Raw genomic sequence first — 22,323 nt, 5'->3', positions numbered from 1 at the left:
TACTGAGACACCCGCTACCTTCCCAGGGCTCGGGGGCAGCATCTTCCTCCCCTGATGCGTTTGCTTTGGTCTCAAGCTCCCGCTTTGCCTGGCTGGAAAGGTCAGCATCCCCCTGGCAGAGGAGAGGGCAGGAGCAATGCCCCCCTTGGGCGACCCCTCGCCCCGGTCCCTGCGCCGACGCATGCCCAGCCAGCTGCTGGGTGGCTGACCCCCACGGGTCCCCGCGCTGACAAAAGGCCTATCTTCTCTCCGCCTAAATGATTTAAATTCTAATCAAACATCATTTATAGCACATCTCGGAGCCGTCTCCCGGGAGCTGGTCCCACGTGAGCCGTTGCCAGGGCAACCGGGGGGTCTCATTTCAGAAATGTCAGATTGCATTATTGTCTTCACACTTCTCTGATAACCCGGTGTCTCTCCGTCTCCTGCCGCCCCCCTCCTCACCGCCCCGCTCCCCGGAGGAAATCGCCGGCTCCGTTTCATCCCTCGCCCTGCCAGCACCACCCTCCCAACACAAGGTCCCCTCTGGGCCACTCTCCTGTTATTTTGGATCGAGAGGAGGGCTTGGTTTGTGCTGACCACACTGGGATGGAGGGGGAGATGGTCCTGTTGTCCCCGGCACTCCATCCCTCGCCTTGGCGTGGTGGTACCCGGCACGCCAGGATGCCGTGGGGCTGTAGGGGGCTGCTTGCTGTAATAAAAAATAAGAGGACAAGGGTGGATGGAGTTCAGAGCAAGCTCTTGTGTCTGCTCAGGTGAGCCCCGCTCTCCCGGAGCCTTCACAAGAGACCTCCCCTCCCCGGGGCACCTCCCGGCACATCTACAGCAGGTTGTCCTGCGGGATCCTGGACCACAGGAGGACACCACAGCTTCTCCTGCCCCACAGCAGGGGTGAGCACCGGGGCCCACTGATACCTTCTGGAGCACGGCTGCTCCTCTGCTCCACGGTGTTCCCCTTGATGGAGATGGCTCAAAGCCACCACCCTATGCTGCAAGAGCTGCCCACGGGTCTATTAGAAAACAAGCAGCACATGGAGGAAAAGACCTTTACACGGAGAAGCCTCTGGCTTAAAGCACCTTCCAGCTTCCCCCGGTCAGGCTGGCCCATGAGTGAAGCTCCTGAGCCTCCACAGCTACGTGGTGAGCCTGGTCAAGTTCTCCCAACCAGCCCTGCTTCCAGCAAAGCTCCTCTCTTGCTTCGCTGCTGCCCTGTAAAATGACATACAAGAGCAGCTCTAATAATATCTTAATACAAACTACCCAACCAAGTCAGAACCCTCTGCCCCTTGCACAGTACTGAGCAGAGCAGGTTGAAGCGGTTCGACATCATCAAATTATCAGATGGTTTTCACCCAGGTCACAACCACGTGGACTGAAGTGACTGCCCGACACAGCCACGTAAAGTAACCACCAGCAAGGAAGGAGAAGAGCGACCAGTAAAAGAGCACTGACGCCTCACACAGCATCAGCTCGATTACAGCCACCACCCACGCACGAAGCCTTCAGCCCCATCTCTCCCCAGCTCAGCACCTTCTCCGTGATGTGGTGGTCACTCCACTTGCTATCAGAGCCAGGACAAACTGCTTCCCCTTGGAGCACCAACAACCCAACTGAAGCCCAGAAATTACATCTTGTTGCCTCTCCTCGAGAGGAGCCTACATAAGCACCAGGTGCCCCTCGTTCCCACATCTTCAAAAGGCATTGACAGCTTCCTGAGGCCAGCTGTGCTTTGGTCCTGCTCCAAGATGTGTCTACCAGCAAGGTCCACCTCCACTCCCGCAGAGGTCCTTGCCTCCAGCTCCCAAAGGCCAGGTTGGTGCATGGACACCACGGCTGGCTGATGAACCTTCAATGAGGTCTTGCACAGCTCTGACCTGTCAAAACCCATCTGAGATGGGTCCAGCACAGCAGTGGTCATCACATGCCGGCAAGGACTGCCCACTGACCTGCTGGGAATAACACCTCGGGGGAAAGCAGTCGTGTTTCCCCAGCCCTGGGGAGAGTTTGTCGGGCAGCCAGCGACCCTACGGCAGAACGGGGGTCTTTTTATGACTATTCTGCCTCAACTTAGGGGCTCTGAGGAGACAGAATGGTTTGGGTTGGAAGGGACCTTAAAGGGGGTTCCAACCCTCTGCTGTGGGCAGGGACACCTCCCACTGGATGAGGTTCCTCCGAGCCCCATCCAACCTGGCCTGGAACCCCTCCAGGGATGGGGCAGCCACCACTGCTCTGGGCACCCTGGGCCAGGGCCTCCCCACCCTCATGGTGAAACATTTCTTGCTAAGATCTCATCTCAATCTCCCCTCTTTCAGCTGAAAACCGTTCCCCTCATCCTATCGCTGCACTCCCGGATAAAGAGCCCCTCCTGAGCTTTCCTGGAGCCCTTTTAGGGGGGGGTCTTCTCTCCAGAAGGTGATGGTCCCAAAGAATCTGGCCAGTGGCACTGCCACCCCACGGTCCTGGGTGCCCACACGAGCCCACGCGTGCTGTCCTGCATCCCTCCATCCCTCCATCCATCTGCCGGGCGCCTCGGCTGCCTGATAAACCCCTAACGAACCTCCCAACATTGCCTCTTCCCAAAGAATAAACCAGCCCTGGCCCAGGCGGTTAATATTTAACTGAATAAGGGCCATAAATATGGAAAATGGGACTTTTAATTAAATAAGCAGCTTTTAAAAGGGCCCTTGGGCCGCAGAGGCTTTTGTTTAAATATGATTGATTTGACATGTCCTTTCCCTCCCGTTTTCTTCCGCTCTCTCCCTCTCCTGCTCGGCGCAGGGATGGGAGCAGGCTGGCGCATCGCATCCTGCGGCGGGACCCTGCCTGCTCCCCTCAAACTGGCACCAAACACGCAGGTCTGGGAGCAGGGAAGCAGCCGGGTGGGTCCCCAGGCAGGGACAGCCCTCAGCGCATCACAGCCCACCTGATTTTTTACATCTAAACCGGAGCAGAAGGTTTCCCCCGGCTGCCCCGCGCCCTCCCCAGCACCCCCTGGGGCAGGATCCGGCCTCTCCCATCCACACAGCTACGGGTTTTTCTCCCATGGAGGGCGAGTGCCTTACAGAGGGGATGGAGGGGAAACTGAGGCAGCGCACAGCGAATGATCTGCCAGGTGAGCAGCACAGCAACAGGACTTTGCCCGGTGCTTCAGAGCTGGATTCATCCCCTACATTCCAGCACACACACACACACACACAGAGACTTCAGCTGCAAACGCGCAATAAAAACAGGTCTTAATAGCTTTGCTGTTCTTTGACATTTGGGTTCTACTCGCTGTAGCAAGCGGCACTAATTACTTCTTAGTTACCCAGGCATCGCAGTGTGACTGGAGCAGGGGTTTATGGAGTGCCGTGGGCTGTCCCTGGGACCCAGGGTGTTCCCAGGCTTGAGAAGACCCTTGAGAGGCACCGGGTGGCCTCGCCTGGACAGGCAGCGTCACCCCACGCAGCAGGTGCCCTGGGTGACCCACAAGCAGTGACCCTCCACTCTGGGAGCATCTCCAGGCTGTCAGACTCGGCTCTGGAAGAAACAGGAGCGGAGTAAAGTAATGGAAGGCTGAAGGTCAGAAATTATTGGGAAAAGATGGGAAGGCTGTGAAAAGGACCAAGCGGGTTCGTCGGTACATCATGGTATCAACCAGAGCTGCACCCACACCTGCGAGAGAGAATGCAGCGTCCGTCCTTGGCCTGAATGGGGCACAGAAAGCTGGAAATGGCACTGAGAGAGAAAAAAGACGTCCCCAAACTGAACAGCCTTGGGCTGGGGGACAAGAATAGGCTGGGAGATGAGCAGCCCAGGGTAGGGGCTGGTCCCAACCTTTGCTGCAGCGAAGGTTGCTCTCACCTGGTTCCTTCGGCATATTTTCCACCTGTGGTTCTCCCCCATCCATCCCCGTCGATGCCGCAGGCCTCGGGCTCCCTTTGCTCAGTGCAGCCACGGCACATTTCAGCCGAGAGCACACAATTAATTATCTCCACAAACAACTCAGGGGAAGTGAAGTGTTTCCTGGGCCTGAACCTGTTGCTTTGATGGGAATTCATGAGCAAAGAGGGGGAGATGAGGGGAAAAAAAAGAGAGCACTCACTTGGAAAAGAGCAGGTTAGGCTTCACTTCTCGTCCTCCCCAAGGCGCCCAGTGTCCTCACCTGGAGTCAGACAGTGCTGCTGGTGGGACTTTCTCTCCTAGAAATGGCAGTGAATCCACCCTAGGTCAGGTGAATCTGGTGCCATCACAACACTTGAGGCAACCACAGCTTCTCCCTGGGTCTAGGAACCCTCAGTGGTGCCCAGGTCCAAAGTTTGCTTAAGGCTGGGGTCACCAGAGGTCTTTGGGAGCAGGCAGGACCAGCATCCCTTGGAGGTGACACAGGGAGAGCTGCCCGCACTGCGAGCCCCTTCCAGGCACTCTGGTGGGATTCCAGGTCCTCTGCATCACATAAAACCCAGTGCAAAACAAGCTTCTGGCTTCAGTTCGCTTAGATTTATTGACCCCTGTATCCCTCATGCTTTCAGCGGATCACGCTTCCCAGTGGCATCTAGTCTGGGTTCCCCACCTCGGATGTCACCTCCCGGCCAGTATCCTTCCTGGAGGACAGCTTTCTCCTGAGCTGTCTTCCATCTACAGCGACGTACCCTAATTCTTCATACACATCGCTAAACATCTTGTATTTTCCCTTTAAAGCATGCAAGGCACTGCCCAGATCAGCGACATTGCACCCCTCCCATGGCAGGGGTTTCCTGGCTCTGCCCCTTCTCCTGCTAAAGCCAGCCCAGGATTTTAAGGTTTTGCTTTTAATGCCTGAATAACCCGTTTGAAAAGCAGAGCCCACACCTTTCCCAGCTGGCTCCCAGTTAGAAGAGATGGGAGAAATCCATGGCCCATGTTAGAGTCGAAAAGAGGTGCCCTGGGTGTCCCTGAGCCACCGAGTCCCATCACACGCGGTTCCCCTGCTGCAGCTCTGTGGATGCTGAGGGGTTCTAAGAAATCTCCCCCCAAACCAGAGCCAAAACCCCAGGCCAGACCAACTGAACTGCTCAGCCCCCGACAAAATCCGTGGCATTTCTGTGGATCCAGGCTCAAACTAAGCTCATGTTAGAAAACCAATCCAGGCACACAACCTGGTGAAACGCACCACTTCGGGCTGTGTGATGCCGCAAGCAGGTCTGAACGCCGGGCTGCTCCCGGGGACACGAGGCAAAAGGCAGCGCTTGCCATGAGAGTATAGAGAGAGAGAGATTTTTTTTTTTTAAAGGTATGCAGTTCTCAAAAAGAAAAAAAAAAACAGGGAAAAAAAAGGCCCTGTGTTTGCAGCCAACATGTGTAATCTGTTGCAGCCCTTGTCAGACAAAACAGTTTTGCCGTAAGACAGCGATTCCCAGAGGGGAAAGGGGCGAAGTGAAAATACTTTATCAGCTGCGTACATATGTAAAGCGGTACCCTGGTTGAAAAGCAAAGCCTCTTTCCCTTTGAAAGCCGGGAAGGGAGAGACGGGAGGCGATTGCCTGAGAGCGGGGACAGAACTGACACAGGCACAAAGCCGAACGCAGCAAACCCCAGGCCTCCCTCCTAAAATATGTTTATCTCCCTATCGGACCCAAATAACTACCTAGCTGTGGCGAATATGTATTAAACAAACAAAGCCAAACAAACCCGAAAGGTGACTCGGCTTGGAAAAATCTTAAAATATACGTGTGGCTTTTAATGTACAGGAATTATCATTTAATTCAGACACAGAGCAGGTCCAGCCGGAGTCCGTGGGCTCAGCAGGGGAAGCGTCCACCTCCCCAGGTCTCTGTGCCACCAGGCTGGGTGGTTTCTGAGATGAGGGGAATCATATCCTTGCCTGGATTTAAGAAGCGAACCTTGGGCAAGAGCTGCTGGCAGCCGAGGGCTCCTCCTGCTCTGAATTCAACATCTGTTTGAAAGGCCGGGAATACCGAGACCGGGACACACGGCACAATCAGCCCTTGGGTTCACAGGACGAGTGGACTCCGCTGGCAACAAGTGTGCTGGCTGCCGAGTCCCCAGCGGAGGCTTCTCCCTCTCCATCCGTCAGCGAGAGACCTGAGAAGATGGAAAAAGAAATTAATGCCACGTAGCAGCTCCCTGCCACCACGGGTGAGCCAGCGAGGGGCACTCAAGCACGGTGCTGCCGGGCCGGGGGACACGCAAAGGGCCTCCTCCGGTGGGATGGAGAGCCCCGGAGGGATGAGATGCCAGGGCGCTTCCCGCAAATAAAGATGCACATGGGGAGGAGGGAGGTAAGAAAAGGGATTGGAGTGGAAGCAGAGGAGGAGAAGAAAGGGAAGGAGAAGAGGTGGCGGGGGGAGAGGGAAGGAGCACGCGTGCGTGCCCATCTGGGCGATGCATCACATTGAAATTGTCCCGCATTAAAAATTCACCAGCCAGTGAATTTTCAAGGGATTTGTAGTAATTAGATGACAAAATGCTGGCAAATCTCAGGCTTGCCAAAGATGTTACTCAGGGGTCAAAGACTCGACACTTTTGGCTGGGTAATTTGTAAGTGTCAATCACACTCAGCCATCAGAGAGAAAGGAGAGATCTAACGGCTGAATCCTAACGAAGTCCAAGGCTCCTGCCTGCCGTCGCTCTCACTGCCGGGCGCAAAGGGCTCCCGGCACAGCAGCTGAAACACAGAGTGGGCTGGGTTTGTTTTATTAAATTTGACTTCCCAGTTTTCATTTTTCAGCCCAAATTTCTAGTGGGAGGATACCCGCTCTGGTTTGCAGCTGCCCGGGGGTGAGGTGCCTGTCCAGTTTATCCTGCTGAGGGGTGGGAAGGATGGCGAGCTGCAATCCTCCAGCGTGAGCCCTCTGCAACCCTGCATCACTTCTGCTGACACGTGCTTAAAATTGCTCCTGGGACAGCCTGTCCGGCTGTTTCTCAGGACTTTCTTAGGCCAGGCTGACATATTGGGCTGGGTTCAGCTGAAAATGAAATTAAAACATCTCCTGCCTGCGATCTGCCCATTTCTGCCACCTCATCAGGCATTACAGAGCCACCAGCACCACATCTCTGCCTGTTGAAATAACCTGTGTTTAATTCAGGGGCTGCTGGGATACTCCCGGCTCTAGGGAAGGAAGGTCTTTGGGCTCAGCCAGTGGCCACAGCTCGTGCTGCCCACCCGCCCAGAGCCTGCAGGAGAAAAGAAATTAAAAGGTTTTCTACTCCATCAGCTGAGAAATCAGACCACAAAATGCAAAATTAAAGCTTCACCCAAAGCGCTACAAGAGCTCCTGGGCCTGGCCGTCCACTGAGCCTCTGCGGGGAATCAGGCAGGGCACAGCTTTGCTGAGCCTCGGCGGGAGGGATGATGCTGAGGTCAAGCCTGGGCTTCGCTCCTGAGTTTCTTGGGGCAGGATGGACCCCACAAAGGTACGGTACGGCCCCATGGGCGTGCCTGCCTGGAGATTTAGTGTATGGCCAGGACAGATCTCTCACGGCACTTTGGGTAAAGCTTTATTTTGCCTTATGAGGTCTGATTTCTAAGCTGATGGAGTAGAAAACCTTGGAACTGGTCAGAGGGCAGCACCCCAGCACCCCTCCAGCCCCATCAGCACCTGCAGGACAGCTGCTAACACAGCCTACACTTCACTGCGAAAAGATTTTAGGTCACCAAAAGCAGCAGAGGCAGGAGCATAATTTCCTCTCCATCTATCGTGGCTTATAAAGCTGTCTGCATTACACCTGCTAAATCCCACCTCTGGTTTGGGGCCATGAGGGATGGTTTAAGCTGTCAGGAAGGGATGGAGGGACACGGGGGGGGGGGGGGGGGGGGGGGGGGGGGGGGGGGCTCTGGCCACCACCGCAGCAGTGCTGCAGCTGCTGGGGCATTGAGAACATCCACCATACCCCAAGGAAAAATACTCCACATACCAAGGAAAAACACTCCGCATAACCACCTTCCAACACACTTGATTAAGCCAAGTCACAGGGCAAAGGGAAAAGAAGGAGGTTTGCTTGCTCCATGCGACCCAGCGTGCTAAATTTTGTGAGCACCCTCAATCCAGTGGCACAGGGAGGGGAGAGGTGGCAAAGGGAGAGTGGCAGGGAAGGAGGAAAACCGCCTTTGGCCAGAGTTGCTGCGGCTTATTTTGAATCCGTTGAGATTCCTTGCTGTAGGACAGTGGGACTGTAATACCCGGTAACTCAGCCAAGCAGCAGCGCGGTGATCTCCAGCCATTGCGCTGCCCTACATAAGGGAGCTAAGGGGACTGTAAAAGTGGCTGTAGGTTTCTTCTCAATTTAAAAAGTCATTTAGCAGCTGCAAAACACCGCCTGGCAACAGCCGGCCCTCGGAGGGGCATCCTTCCTTCAGCTACTCATCAGCTGCATTTTGAGCTCTTACTCTATCCATTTAAATAGGCTGAATCATAGAATGAGATCTGCAGAGGTGCTTTTCCAGTTTTTTATTTATCTTAACTATCGAACATCATCTGAAGATGCTGCTAGAGGAAGCAGGAGCTGATCTGCGGTAGGGAAGGACTCTGTGACCTTCTGAGCTCCCGTTGCTGCTGCTCTGTCTGGCATCTGACACTCGTGAGCTGTTTCCCACGAGCAGTGGGTGCCCATGGGGCAGCACCTCCTCCCCACAATAAGGACCGACAGCCTACCTCACTGTGCCTGAATGCAGCTCCTACTGCTCCTTGGCTTGCTCTTGCAGGAGAAAATTAAACAGCAGATAAAGAAAAATCTGATTTTTAGTTGAGTGAAAAAGAAGAAAACGCTTTCCCCTGCCACGTCACCTCACCTGAGACACGCTACAGACCTCTCTCTTCCTTTCCTGCTCCTTCTTTCCCCGTGACAGTCAGCCCCGCGTGCAATCACCATCCCGGAGGCTTTGCTGAGCCCTGAACTGGGGATGTCACACTGGGAGACGTGACGACACTGGGTCTGTACCCTCCAGCCCATGGGGGCAGAAGCACTGATGGGACACACAGGCTGGGCCCATCAGCCCGGTATGGTCCTGGGGCTGAGCCTTATTACGTGACACTAATTATGGACTGTAGAACGCTGGGATCCGTGCTTGGGCAGTTCTGAGCCCGGCTGCTGCTGCCCCATGGCAGGGGAGGTCGGATGCCGTCCCCTCTCCAGAGCCCTCTCCATTGCTGCTTTCCAGTCTCCCCCCTCGCGCTGGCACCGCTTTCCATATTTCACCGATTCAAGTCACACTATGCGCACACCCGCCTCAGCCAACATCGGTTGATATTCTCTCTGCCTCTCTTCCTAGCTCTGGTTTGGGGTGAAAGCTTCCCTTATTAGCCAATTTGGATACCTATTTACTGTGAATTACTGAGCCTGATTATTATTCATGAATGGCTAAGTCTGAAATCTCAAGCCCTGCCATGCGATTTCTCTCCCTCTCCAATGCATATATTTAGGGAAAACAGGAGGCAGGGTATCTCAGCCACACGTAGCCGTGCACCGGAGGAAGGAAAGCTGCATGCTGCCTCCTCGCTCTCCTGTCTTATTTCCTGTCAAGTAAGGTGGTGGTGGAAGCTGGAAAGGGATGGTAGAAGCTGGAAAGTGGTGGTGCCAAATGCTGGCCATGGTGTGACCCAGGGTAAGGTCCAGACATGCCGTAATATTAAGGAGAAGCTCAAGCTCCCCAAATCTCTAGTCAGCATCCCAGCCAACCGTTCCCGTGGGTTGCTGCAGTCTGGGGTGATGCCAGTTTGCTGCTGTTCACTTCCACGATGGGGTCCAGCTACTGGGAGTCACCTTGGAGATCACCTGGCTGATCCGTAGCAATCGGTCACCCAGCGGCGACTTATCTGACCACAGAAACACAGAATGGTTTGGGTTGGAAGGGACCCTAAAGCCCATCCAGTTCCACCCCCTGCCATGGGCAGGGACACCTCCCACTGGATCAGGGGCTCCGAGCCCCATCCAACCTGGCCTTGAACCCCTCCAGGGATGGGGCAGCCACCACTGCTCTGGGCACCCTGGGCCAGGGCCTCCCCACCATCATTATGACGAATTTCTTCCTCATGTTTAATCCTCATGTCTGATCCTGTAGACACAGTCAGAATATTTTAATGCTGGCTGCAGGGAAGGTAAAGGAGGTTTCCCTGCGAGGTGGGGAAATGATGGGGCAGCAGCAGTGGCATCTCTCGGCTAATCTGCCGGCAGGGGAGAAGTAAACAGGGTTTGCAATTGCAAAGGGCTGGTGGAAGGAGGAAGGGACACAATTAGGAGCTGAAGAAAAGCAAGCGCCAACTGCCAGTTAAAACAGGAGTTTGCAGCACACCTGCACGCCCAGCAGGGAGCCGGGTTGCTCTCGGCAGGGATGCGGGAATGGGCACAGCACACAGCTGCTTCCACCTGTAGGTCTGCAGCGTGCTTTGCAAACAGGGAAAACAAGGCAGCGAGGAAGTTCTCCGTGGGACAGCATCACTCCACCAGCAGCACACCCACCTGCACGCTGCTTCTTCTGTCTCAAGGGAGCAGAAATCAAAGCACAGGTTTTTTTCAAGCTCAAATCCTTCCTGTGTGTTTTCTGCCACACCTTGCTCAGGAAGACACCCTCAAACACCTACAGACACCACACTTACTGCCTCTGCGAGCAGACAAGCAAAGCTGGTGGAGTTGCTGGGGAGAAGGCACGGCTGCTAAAACGAACAGGCAGAAAGGCTTGAAATGCCAGAGCTCCTGCCTGGAGCCGGCAGCTGGGCTGGAAAGCAGCGAGCATGACACGGGGGGATGCAAGCTCTGCCTGCAGCTCGAGCGAAAGGCTGGCAAACAGCACTTATAGTGCCTACTGCAAGAGACAGGCTTGCTTGGACCCTCAGCACCTCCCGAAGCCCCTGCTCTGTGGGGCGCCCCTGGGAGGAAGACTTTGTAAAGGCAAGATGGGATAAAAGGGACGAGAAGAGCTCAAATTCATGATCCAACACTGCAGGCAATGCAACGGTGATGAAAAGAAACCACCCGCAGCTGTTCAGAGGGATGGGGGCATGTTGTTAGCAGCAGCAATTCAAGCCTACAGCTCAGGAGAACAATAGCTCACAGAGTGGGATACTACCTGCCTGTCCCTGCCGGCACTGAGTCCCCTGCCTCCTCCCATGGGACAGCGAGGGAAGCAACACAGATCGTGGTCAAGAGCTTTCCAAAGGCAATGAGTCCCTTTGAGCTGTTGAGGAGGGCGCTGGCGCACATCCTGGCTCTGAGAGCAGCGGGAAGCATCACTCGGCACAAACACCCAGCGCTGGAAGCAGGGCGACTCGCAGCGCCCAGGAAAACCAGGGCCTGTTGGATATCCTCTGCGTGTTGACTTGCTTGCTGTCCCCTTAAGTAGATAACAGCCCACACAGGCCTCTGGCAACAGGCAGCAATAACGTAAAGCTAGTTTTACATTAAAACCCGTTAACCCTCTAATTCAGTAAAAAGGCTGCATTTGAATAATATCCTAATCCAATTCCAGAGCCGCCCCGGGGAAGAGGATACAAGTGGGTGCCTGGGGAACAGCTGCAGCCGCCACGGCTTCCACTGCCGTCCAGCCCCCGGGGCTCTCACCCTGGGCAAAGCTGTCACAAGCCGGCAAAAGCCCACCCACCAGGGCAGTGGGCTTCAACGGGGGTCTGCAGCCCCCACAGAGACCCTGCACACCATCCTGGGGATGGCAGAAGACAGGACCCAGTGTGAACTATTGGTTTCAGTTCTCTGATGAGGACAGCGCGTGCCTCGCACGAGCCCAGAGAGGCTTCCCAGAGCTCATCAGAGCCTAAAATAACCTGTGTACCCTCAGGACAGTTCTCTCCAGCTCTTACCTGCAGAGCAATGGGTGATGACCCAGCCAGGGGCAGAGGCTTGGAGCGGGCTGCTCGTCCTCTCTGCCACCAGCACAGCCTGGATACAACACACCCACCCCAAAACTGACACCCAGAGCAGAGCAGCATCACACCCTAAAACTGCTCAGATGTCCCCAGGGAGCACAGGGCAGCTGAGGGGTGACCGGCACACACGGTGCCGAGAGCCACCAAAAGGAGGGGCCAGGGCTACAGCTCATCACAGCCTAATTACAACAGTGCGTGATCATTTGTTATAGATACAACCTTTCTGAAGAAGAGTTACTGCTAAAAGAAGCTGTTATCACACCCGAACAAAATAAGCATCTTGCGATCGTGTTCGGCTGCAGAGGTACCGCCGGGGCTAAGGAGCAGTGGGAGGTGATTTCCCAGGTTTAACCACACGGACAGTTAAGAGAGTTTGCATTATTTTATCATTAGGATTGTTTCAGATTGGGGAAAAAAAAAAGGCAGTGGGGAGTGATGAATTTCCTGCAGACCTACTTAGGCGTTCATTTTAATTCAGGGTAATTAGCAGGGAGACGCTCGTTTTCAGAACATTCCCATCTAACCCACTGTAATTTTAGGGGTGCGATGTGTGGGATTCTCAATACGTAACAAAGAAGTCGAGCCTTTGCTTGCGGAGGAGGAATTAACTCAAACTGTTCTCCAGAGCTGCGATCAGCACTTTCATAATTAATGTACGGGCATGTATATCTGTATACACATACACAGTCCCCCCCGCACACATCAAACAGATTTCCTTGATACCAAATTGCCTGAAAAATTAACCAGTGTCAAACTGCTCAACAAGATAAGTATCATTAAGGGAAAAAGAAAATCTTCATTATGTTTGAAGGTGCAGGAGAGAAAAAAAACCCCTCATGAATGTTTTCTAGCCCGTTTCCAGACCGGGCAATAACATGTTTTAAAACATATCAAAGGGTTAAATTAATTTTCATTAAAATTTAAATTTGAGAAGGCTCCCTCTCTTCTTTCCTCCCTCCTCCCGCTTTGAACGTTTGACTGGCAACCATTTCATATTTCAATCTCGGCAGAACAAATTGAATTAGATGTTGAAACCAAACTCTGCTCTGTTCTCTAAAGCCTACATGCTCTGCTTGCGCTAATCCTTTTCGTCGCCGCTGCAGACCTCAGAGACGCTCAGCAAGAAACCTGCCCCGCCACAAAAGACAATGAAGGGGGGGGAAAGAAATAGCAAGAAAAAGAAAAAAAACCAGGAAAATCCAACCCCAACCTGCAACCCTGCAAAGCTTCGCTTAAATCGTGTGCTGGTGGTACATGTGCCTGGAAGGGACCCTGCCCGGCTCCTCCATCCTCTGTGCCGGCCGTGTTGAGCGCTGCTGCTTGGTTCTTCACCCCTGGGATGCTAAAGCTCTGCTTCCCTGAGGTGACTTTCCCTGCACAGAGCCACACTGAGACCACCGACGGGTCCTGCTGTTGCCACCCCCTGTGCCAGTACAGATGGCAAAGGCAGCGGAGGAGCAGCAGAGGGAGCAGGGATGGGGACACCACTGCTCCACACTGAGCAGGAAATGGGAAAAAAAGAGAGATTTCCTCTCTCCCTGGTGAGCTGACCCCCTTTGACAGTGCTGCTCCAAAACCTGTGCCTCAGTTTACCCACCCAGCCACTGAGCACAAATACCCAGCTGCTGCGGGGCCAGCAGGACGGATTGGAGCTGCCATAAGGGATGAATGTTTTACAGCACAGCCCTGCAGAGGTCCTATGGGTGCACCCCTGAATTCCAAGGATCTGTCCCCTGAGCCAGCAGCCTCAGGTCCCAACAGCAGGGAAACCCAGTGCTTGAGGCTGGGAAGCCACTCAGAGGCAGCAGCAGAGCTCTTGAGCTGCAGCATAGTTGGGGGAGCGGCACAGGGTGTTGGAGCTCTGGGTGCTGAGCACCAGCACTCGGCCTCCTCCCTGGAGATTGTGCAAAGAGCTACGGAGCCTTAAACCCACTGCAGCTGAGCCCCAAGCCTTGTGGGAGGACTGGTTGTGGAAGTAAGGTTGCAGAAGAGCTGGGACAGGACAGGACAGGTTGCAGAAGAGCAGGAGGCTTGCCTGGGCTCTGAGCAACACTGCATGTCCTGTTCCTCCTGTGCTGCTGCATCCCTCCTGAGCTCCGTCCCTCGCCAGCTCCACCCTGGGGCTGGCTGTTGGAGAAGATGTTAACAGCACGTACACCTGGAGGCATCCTTAAATCAGAGCTGCTCCGAGGGAACAAATGTTATCTCGAAGCCCTAGTTCTTACTGCAGACACACTGCATGAAGCAGGCAGTTATTTAACCTAACTCAGATTATTCCTGCAGTCACGTAAGCACCTTCTCTTTCATCAGCAGGGCCCCAGCACCGTGCTCCTGCCCAGTGCTTGCAGCAGCCCAGGAAGGCAGATGTATTAGGAGGGTTATTGGTCGGCTTCAGAGCCAGATGCGCTCGCTACTCAGGCGGCCAGCGGTGTTGTGGGTTGAACAAAAGTCCAGTAATAAGTAAGGTTATGAGCATCCCACTGCTGGGTGTATTGGGTACCACCTCGCAGCAATAGGCAGATATTGCCGAGAGGAAAACAGCCTCTCCGGCAGTAATGTGCATCATGCACACAAACACACATCAGCAAGCACTGGGAGGCTTCCTGGTGCTGATACATGGAGGACAGCCCCGGCTTCTCCCTGGCACAATGGGCTCAGCGCCACTTTGGATGCACACATTGTGCAGCCCTAGCAGCACCCCTAAAACCAGGGGGGCTCTAGGTCACTTGGATGAGATGCAGGAACTGGCGTAATTTCTGTGGCTGTAAAAATGGGAGCCAGAACGCGTAAAAATCATTCCCTCGGTGGTGTTGAGCGAATACAGCCTTGCTGGAGAAAGCACTGCAGGGACTTTCTCCCCAGCAGGAAAGATTTGTCAACCCAGCGCCCCAAGGCACCTCCCACGGGCAGCGTGCCAGAGCAGAGCCTTTGTTGTTCTCGGCCCCACGTGAGCTTCTCAGCACAGGATGGGGTTTCATCACCGTGGAGGTGGGTGGTGAGTCCCTCAGTGGATGGATAAGAGGGACAGAGTACAGTTCAAAGGAACCTAGAAGCTTCCCTTCTGTTTTTATTGCACTTCTTGGGATGCTGTGGCTGGTGAACAGGTTTCCTACCAGCAATCCAAGGTTTCCACCATGGCCACAAACACACATAAAGGTGATCCAAGAGCCTGTCTCACCTCTCTTGGCCCCATGGACGGTTTGCTAGGCAGTCTCAAAAGGAGGTGGGGGGTTGGCTGAACTGCCTGGTGTTTCACTGTGAGGAGCTATTTATTCCTGGCTCCCTCTCACCAACCTCTTCCACCCCACACTCTCCAGGCTCCAGCTGTGCTACTCCAAGGAGACATGTGTCAAAGAAGAGTGATGCCAGCCAAGACTCAAGACCTTGGGGTGCATGGTGGCCTGGGAGGTAGTGAAGCTGTGGATGCCATGGGTGCTGGCAGGGAAAAGGTCATTGCCAAACTATCCCTTTTGTGGTGGCAGCTGCAGGTTGGTCTCCACACAGGCACCTTTTTTTCCTAGCAGCCCATCTGTTCTCCCCTAACCACAGCGAGGGCCAATCCAAGACATGACAGCTATTTCTGCTGCAACAGCAATTCTGCTGGCTTCCCTTGTAAGAAAGCAAACACGCTGGGGAGCACACAGAAACACAAGCAGAGCAGGTACTCACTTCAACACAGAGCCTAAATCGAACCCAAATCTGGGCTGTAGTCCCTGAGACCACACCTACGAGCCAGCAAGGGTGAAAGGAAGGAGAGGCAGTGGGTGGGATCCTGGCATGGAGGCTGCTGAGCCTTTGCCATGCCACCTTCTCCTCCTCCTGGCACTGTTGACCCCGTGCAGCCCAAGGCATTTTGACCTTTAGGACCAGCTGTGCCCTCCACAGCCCCACTGCCCGGTACTCACTTCACTGGATGCCAGGCAGCTCCTACATGGCCTCGTCTTTGTTGCTCTCCTCCTCTTCCAGATGCTGCAGGATTTCATTCAAAACCTCCGATCGTTTTCTTTTCTTTGGAGCATCTGTCCAGGCCCAGGTGGTAGTGAAGGGGATGCGGGAGAAGAAGAAAAGCAAAGATTACAACTCAGGCCCACACACAACTGCCTCCAGCCCTGTCCCTCCCCTCCTGGGTACAGCCTCTCAAGTACCATTTATGCCTCCTCACCAGCCAGGCCCCAGCAGGACACCATGGCAGGATGTGTGACTCCATGCCTTCCACCCGTGTTTTGGTTCACAGGCTTGGCTGGAAGTAAATATTCCCAGCATCCGAGCAGACTCATTGGTGATGCTAACCCTTCCCGCTGACCCCAATTCACCTATCCCCAGTCCAAGAGTGCTTGTAGCCCAGTCTGCACCTCCCACCCCGGCTGGCAGCTGGCAAAGGCAAGAGGCTGGTTCTCTCCCAGCAGCTGCGCAGAGATGTCCCTGCTTTGCTTCTCCTGCCCCACACCAACAGCACTATCCTGTGACTTGCGCTGGGATCACCACACTCCCGAAGCTGCCGCGGGGCACGGCAACATGCACACCTCCCTCCCCGTGCATGCTACAGCCTGTGTAAGGGTGAGAAACCCCGGTGGGCTGCCAGCCCCCAGGGGAGCATCCCAACCCCACATCAGCCCAGTGCCGGAGGTGACAAAGCCATTTGGTCTCTGTGCTAAGGCTGCTGTCGGCTTCTGCCTCCTCTCCACCGAGCAAGAAGTGCCCTCTCGGCAGGAGCCGTGCCGCAGCCCCCTCTCCCTCTGCTCGCTCCCCAGCCAGCGGCTCTCGCTTGCGAGCAGCACATGGAGAACAGCTGTTTAAATCCTGCTTTCAGACATCAAAAGCCTCGCTGGGTTTCTCAAACAAACAAACATACCATAGGACTAAAGAAAAGGTGTAAAATAAATAAATGGAACAAGCTGTGCATTTTCTTTTAGTATTACAGCTGCTGCGGGAGATAAACAACAAGTAAATGTCACAAAACATCAATACAGAAGAAATTAACCTGACAAAAGCTCACATCCCCCCCTCCGCCTCCCCCCCCCAACTCCCCACAATTTTGCATTTCTGGAGTTCCCATCTAATGATTTTATTTTTCAATTAATTCCTTGACAAAGCGCCAGAACCTGCCTCCCTCCTCGCCAGGGACTGTGGGGATGGGGGTGTCGGTGGTGCCCACCCTACCAAGGTAAGGGAATTGAGGGAGGCTGAAAGGTGACACCCTGGGACCCTCCAGGGAAGAGTGTCCCCTCCACCCATCATCTCTTCCCCACAACCCAAACACGGCCTTTGCAAAAAGCCTGCATGGAGGTGATGTTGGGGCTTGCACGGTGGAGGGGATGCTGGGTGTGGGATGCTGGACACGGGGTGCTGGGAGCATCCCAGCGCACCCACGGGAACTGCTGTGGTGTGGGCAGCGGGCTCGCAGGGCAAACTGCCCTGTCATGTACTCTGGATTCACCAGCTCAGCCCCAGCGGTGCTGGGGAGCACTGGGAGCATCCCCCCATCTGCCTAACAAGGACGAAAAGGGGGAAAAACAACCCCGGGAGGGTGGGGAAGCGAATTGGTTCAACTTCCGTTCTGCTGCTCCAAGCTGGTTAAGGTTTGCCTGCTAACGATCCCATTTGCTTCCTTTAAACAATAGCCAAAGCCGGCGGGGGTGGGCCGAGAGGGGGATTACCACGGGATTAGAACGTGGCAGGGTTGCGGATGCCACACTAATCCTGCAGGGTTTTACTCTCCGGCTCCGGCATGTGTTTGCATTAGTTACAGATGCTCTCTGAAAAAAATAAATCAGAAAAAAAAGGAAAAGAAGAAAGGAGAAAAAAGGGAGCCCAAAAGGCTGGGAGGTGAGGGCAAGCGTGGCGGGTCTGTAATGCAGCTTGGGGTAAAACGAGCAGCTTGGGGGCTGTGGCCAACGGCAGAGTGACCTGGGAAAGGGGATGGAGATGGAGAAGACTCTTCCCACCCTGCCAGGGAGGGCACGAGGATCGGGTCCAGAGGAGAGAATGCCTTCCCCTGCAAATTCTATGCTTCCAGCAAAACCAGTAAACAACCAGACGTGAGCTGCAGTGGGGCGTCACTGCTTTCCACCCACCCCACAGCCCTGTGCTGAGCCTGGGGGCCTCACCAGAAACACTCTCACAACCAAAATGTGGTCGAGACCCTCTCTCCATGCACCTCTCAGTCACGCACCCCGCAGGCTCTGCATCCCCTCTCTCTACCTCATCCTACCTATAAAACAAACCCCACAAGTCATTCCTTCCCCTTCCTGCGTTCTCGCCTCAAAATTCCCCATCTGTCAATTTAATTCTTTGATCGATGGGAAAGAGCAGGAAAAAACGGCCCAGCACAGCTGGTTTCCCAAGTTAGCCCTGGCAGGATACCGCCAGCCCCGCTGGTGACGGCTGAGTGCAATGTTTGTGAAGCGCAGAGAACACAAGTCAATAGTAATTTAGCTGGATTGGGAGCAAGTACCTTCCCTGCACGGACTGCGAGCTCCCGAGAGAGAGGGAGCGCGCGCATGCTGAGGGTATTGCCGCCTCGCTCGCAAATCTTCTCCAGCGAGGCTTGCCGGGACGGGGCCACAAAGGCAACCGTTGCCCAGTGCTGGGCAAGAACGGGAAGGAAAGGGAGACTGAGCTGTTCATAGACCTTTGGTGGGCTGCAGGAGATGTGCAGGTCTGGATGAGATCCCTGAGATCCCAGACTGCTCCCCCCAGCACAGGGCACAGATTCAGATTGGTTCCTCACCCAGGGCTGGCAAATTCAGCTGCAAGGCATTGGGATCCCTTTGCCTCTCTTTTGGTCGATTTAAAGTATTCTCCCTCCTGGTTCTGAAGACAATTGTGAACCCTTTTTTTCCAAAGAGAGAACCCTCCTCCCCAAATGAGGACCATGATGCTGCTGGTGGCAGGATTAGTGCATCCTTCACTCCCCTGATGCAGTGTTCACCATGACCCGGCTCCACATCATGGGATACATTAGCAGCTGCCAGGCCAACCGCGAGCCAACCTTCCCGTGGCTTCTCCTTAGCACATAGGTAAGTGTCTTTATCCACAGCAGTATCAACCCTGCCCCTGAAGCTGGCCAAGCACTCTGCCTCTCCAGCTGCCTTACAGCAGTGGGTCCCTGAGATTAACAGTGCGTGGTGGAGTGCAATAAAAACTCAATTAAACTGGTTGGGGATTTTTTCATAGACTCATAGAATGGTTTGGGTTAGAAGAGACCTTAAAGATCATCCAGTTCCAACCCCCTGCCACAGGTAGGGACACTTATCACTGCATCAGGTTCCTCCAAGTCCCATCCAACCTGGCCTTGAACAGCTCTGGCAGCCGGTGACCACTTCTGGGGTCCTCATTCTCTCCTGGAACATTACAAAGACTCAGAACAAGGCATAAAGAATGAACTGGAAACTACATAAAATGGGAAGGAAGCCTACTCCATTTTATTGCACCTATTAGATCTATTGAAAAGATGGCTCAGAAGTGGCTTGATTGCCATGACAAACACCTGCATGGAGAAAAGATTTAGGAGACCAGACCTCTCTTCAACGTAACAACATCACAGTGAGACCTGGGAACTGGAAGCCAAATCTCTCTAAATGGTGTTTAGAAATACAGTGCATAATTGTAGCAGAGAGAAGTCAGCGGCAGTACGTGTCTCTTGCAGCCTAGTTGTAGATTTTACAAATTATTTCCTTGCTAAAACAAAATGATGGGGCTCACACTGGACACCAGGTGAAGGCTTTTGGCCACTGCTACTCAAGACACCAGCCTGAAAGACCAAGGTGGCTCCTTCAACCCTGGAAACATAGAAAGATGCTCTGATATCAGCAAAACAGAGCAGGATGAGCTCATTGCTCAAGTCAAACTTGCCATCAGACTTAGGAGAGTGCAGGTCACCATGCCATCTCACCAGACTCGGGTGATAACAATCCCACAGGCCTCACAGCAAATTTCTCACCCTCTGTTAGCACCCTGTAGCCTCTCCTACATGCAGATCCACCATGTACTAACACCCATGCAACACTATTGTGCCCACAGCAAACCAAAAGCTGCACAGAAAAGAGGAAATAGAAGAAGAAAAAGGAAGAGCTTCTCAAAATACTTAATTCCAATTGCATAAAACTTGGGAGACATTTGTCCTGAAGGCCCTGTGAGATGAGTAGTCTCAGTGCTTTGTCCTGATTGAACATTTTATCCTCTTCAGGCATGTACAAAATCCTCAGCAGGCTCTCTGGTTGCTTTTATATCTGTGGAATAACCAGGAAAAAGGCCAAAAGCAGCGGAGGCCACATGTCACCCTGTATGGATAGCACAGCACTGCCAACACAGCTTGATACAAACACCTGACACCCCTACAGCAGGACGAGCATCTCTAAACAGCATGGGTGGCTTGCAGTGTTGGAGGGCTCTGGGTTCAAAAGGATCACAGGACACCTTCAGAGAAGGGGAAAAAAAGAGAAAGACTCTGCTGTGGAATGGCAATGTTCAACCCTACAAAGAAATCCAGAACAAGAGATGAGGAATAAGCTGAGTTGGACGGTGGGATAAGACCCACCCTATCTACCGCACTACGCTTATTGGAGGCATCTACCTCCACGTTCTGCTTCTCAGATGTGGCTTGCTTGGCTTTGCTTGGCAGGCAATGTGAGGACAGCAGTGTCAGTGGCTTTTGGTGGCAAAGAGCAGCTAAAGACACCATGAATCTTGGTCTTGACTCTGTTCACTAGGCATTGAAGACTCAAAATTATCTTTTCTCTCCAATTCTCATCTTGGTCCCTTCCCACCTGCAGATAAGAGACCAGAAGGACCTTGCCACTGCAGCCTGCAGCCTCAGGAAGACCCTTACAAATCACCCACATCAAGGAGGAAAACTCACAGGGACATCCACGAATAGCACAGGCATGTTCATGCGCCTTGTGAGGAGAGGAGGAAAGTGGAAGAAAATGGGTATTGGTAGGAAAAAGTGAGCTTGGGTTTCTCATCGACAGAATACAGTCGATATCACCAGTGAAACGAGATGCACGGCCTCAGCCCAGCTGTCTGGTAGGCTGCAGGGCCAGGGAGGATTCAAGGCAGGGTGGCAATGCTGTGTGTACTCTATCCTCTCCACCCCAGCTCCATGCGGAGAAAATCACCCTCCAGCTACACCAGGGAGGAAATGCGAGGGAGAATCCGCATGGCGGCTGAAGGCGGAGTGGTAGCTGCAGTTTTTCCTTCTTTATTGCTGTCACTGTCACCTTCTGCACATCCACAGCAGAAGGCAATGGTCATAGCTCCCTCCCCTTTTGGGGCTGCTGGGCATCGCTGCCAGAAACCGCAGGGCAAGCCCGCCTCAGAATTAGGAGAGGACGATTCCTAAAGAAATAAAACCCCACCTATAAAACTCTAGCCTGCCAGTGCAGTGTGGGGAGGCTGAGCCCTGGATCCAGGCACCAGCCAGCTCCCGGTGTAGGGAGGCCGAGCCCTGGTCCCAGGCATCAGCCAGCTCCTGGTGCCCCAGACAGGCTTTGTTATGGAGATCCACTTCTGGCAGATCCCGCTCTGCCGCAGGATTAGCTACCAGCAGTTTTGCAGTGGAGGAGCGCGTGTGCACCAGACAGAGCTGAAGTCATTGGATGTTATTTTTCCCCCCTCAAGATGGGCTGGCGCGCAGCCCATGTGATTGAAGTGCCTTCAATCACATTTGCAGTCCCTAAAGATGGGGAGCGATAACCTTGCTCCTGTTTTTCAGCCAAGCCCCTGAAGTCACCACAGCTCCAAGGCTGCATCCCTGCTGGGACATGAAAATACTCTTCTGCTGCTCTCCCAGGGTCCCCATCTCAGTGAGGAATATGTTGGACAAGCGGAGTGGAGCAAACGCAGACAGAAATCAGGAGGCAAGCAGAGCCTTGGGAAGACGGGAGGTGACCGAGCTCACAGGCAGCAGCCGGCATCTGCTGTGAGTCTGCTGCTACTGTAAAGCCAAGACTATTTTTCCCCCTAGACTGAGCAGAGTAGAAAGGAAGAAAGGAGATCCCAAATATAAAATGGGGTGCATGGAACATCACACCTACTGCCTTCTCCACCAGGGTGGAGATTCACATTGCTGTGATTGAGCACGATGTGTCCTTCACTCTAGCGCTGGTTCTGGTGGGCACACCCACCCCTCAGCAGCGCCTGTCCTCTCTGCTGCCTCACAGCACAATTCTGTGCCTGGGCTATAACACACACCTAGACACTGCTGTGGTCCTTTTGGTTTCCTTTATGGCACCACGTTTGTTATTGGCCTGTAGATCCCAGTATATCCCACTTTGCCCCACAGCTCTTTGGTCATATCCACCCTGAGCCCCCAATCACCAAACTGCAGCTTCCCCAGCCTGTAGTAATCAGCGCCGTGCACACTACTTCACAAATGCATTGGAGTCAGGCTCCCTAAATAACAAGGCTTGCTGCTTTTCCATCATCGAGGATTGCAATATGCAGCCCCAGAACTGCTTATGCCAAC

General features: G+C 53.9%; 1 protein-coding gene across 1 annotated transcript in view; it reads right to left on the bottom strand.

Moving 5' to 3' along the window:
- Positions 1-5,564: 5,564 nt before the first annotated feature.
- The window catches only part of RBM19 (RNA binding motif protein 19), a 70,204-nt gene continuing 53,445 nt past the window's right edge, over positions 5,565-22,323 (bottom strand). Inside the window, exons 24-25 of the mRNA XM_054082418.1 lie at positions 15,761-15,874; positions 5,565-6,063 (exon numbers count right to left, since the gene is read on the bottom strand). Coding sequence (XP_053938393.1) covers positions 15,783-15,874 — 92 coding nt within the window. The 3' untranslated portion in view covers positions 5,565-6,063; positions 15,761-15,782. The remainder of the gene's footprint in view (positions 6,064-15,760; positions 15,875-22,323) is intronic.

The sequence above is a fragment of the Cuculus canorus genome, chromosome 17, assembly GCF_017976375.1.
Source record: "Cuculus canorus isolate bCucCan1 chromosome 17, bCucCan1.pri, whole genome shotgun sequence".
Lineage (NCBI taxonomy): Eukaryota > Metazoa > Chordata > Aves > Cuculiformes > Cuculidae > Cuculus > Cuculus canorus.
The sequence above is the reverse complement of the archived record's forward strand: the minus strand, read 5'-3'. Positions and strand labels throughout refer to the sequence as shown.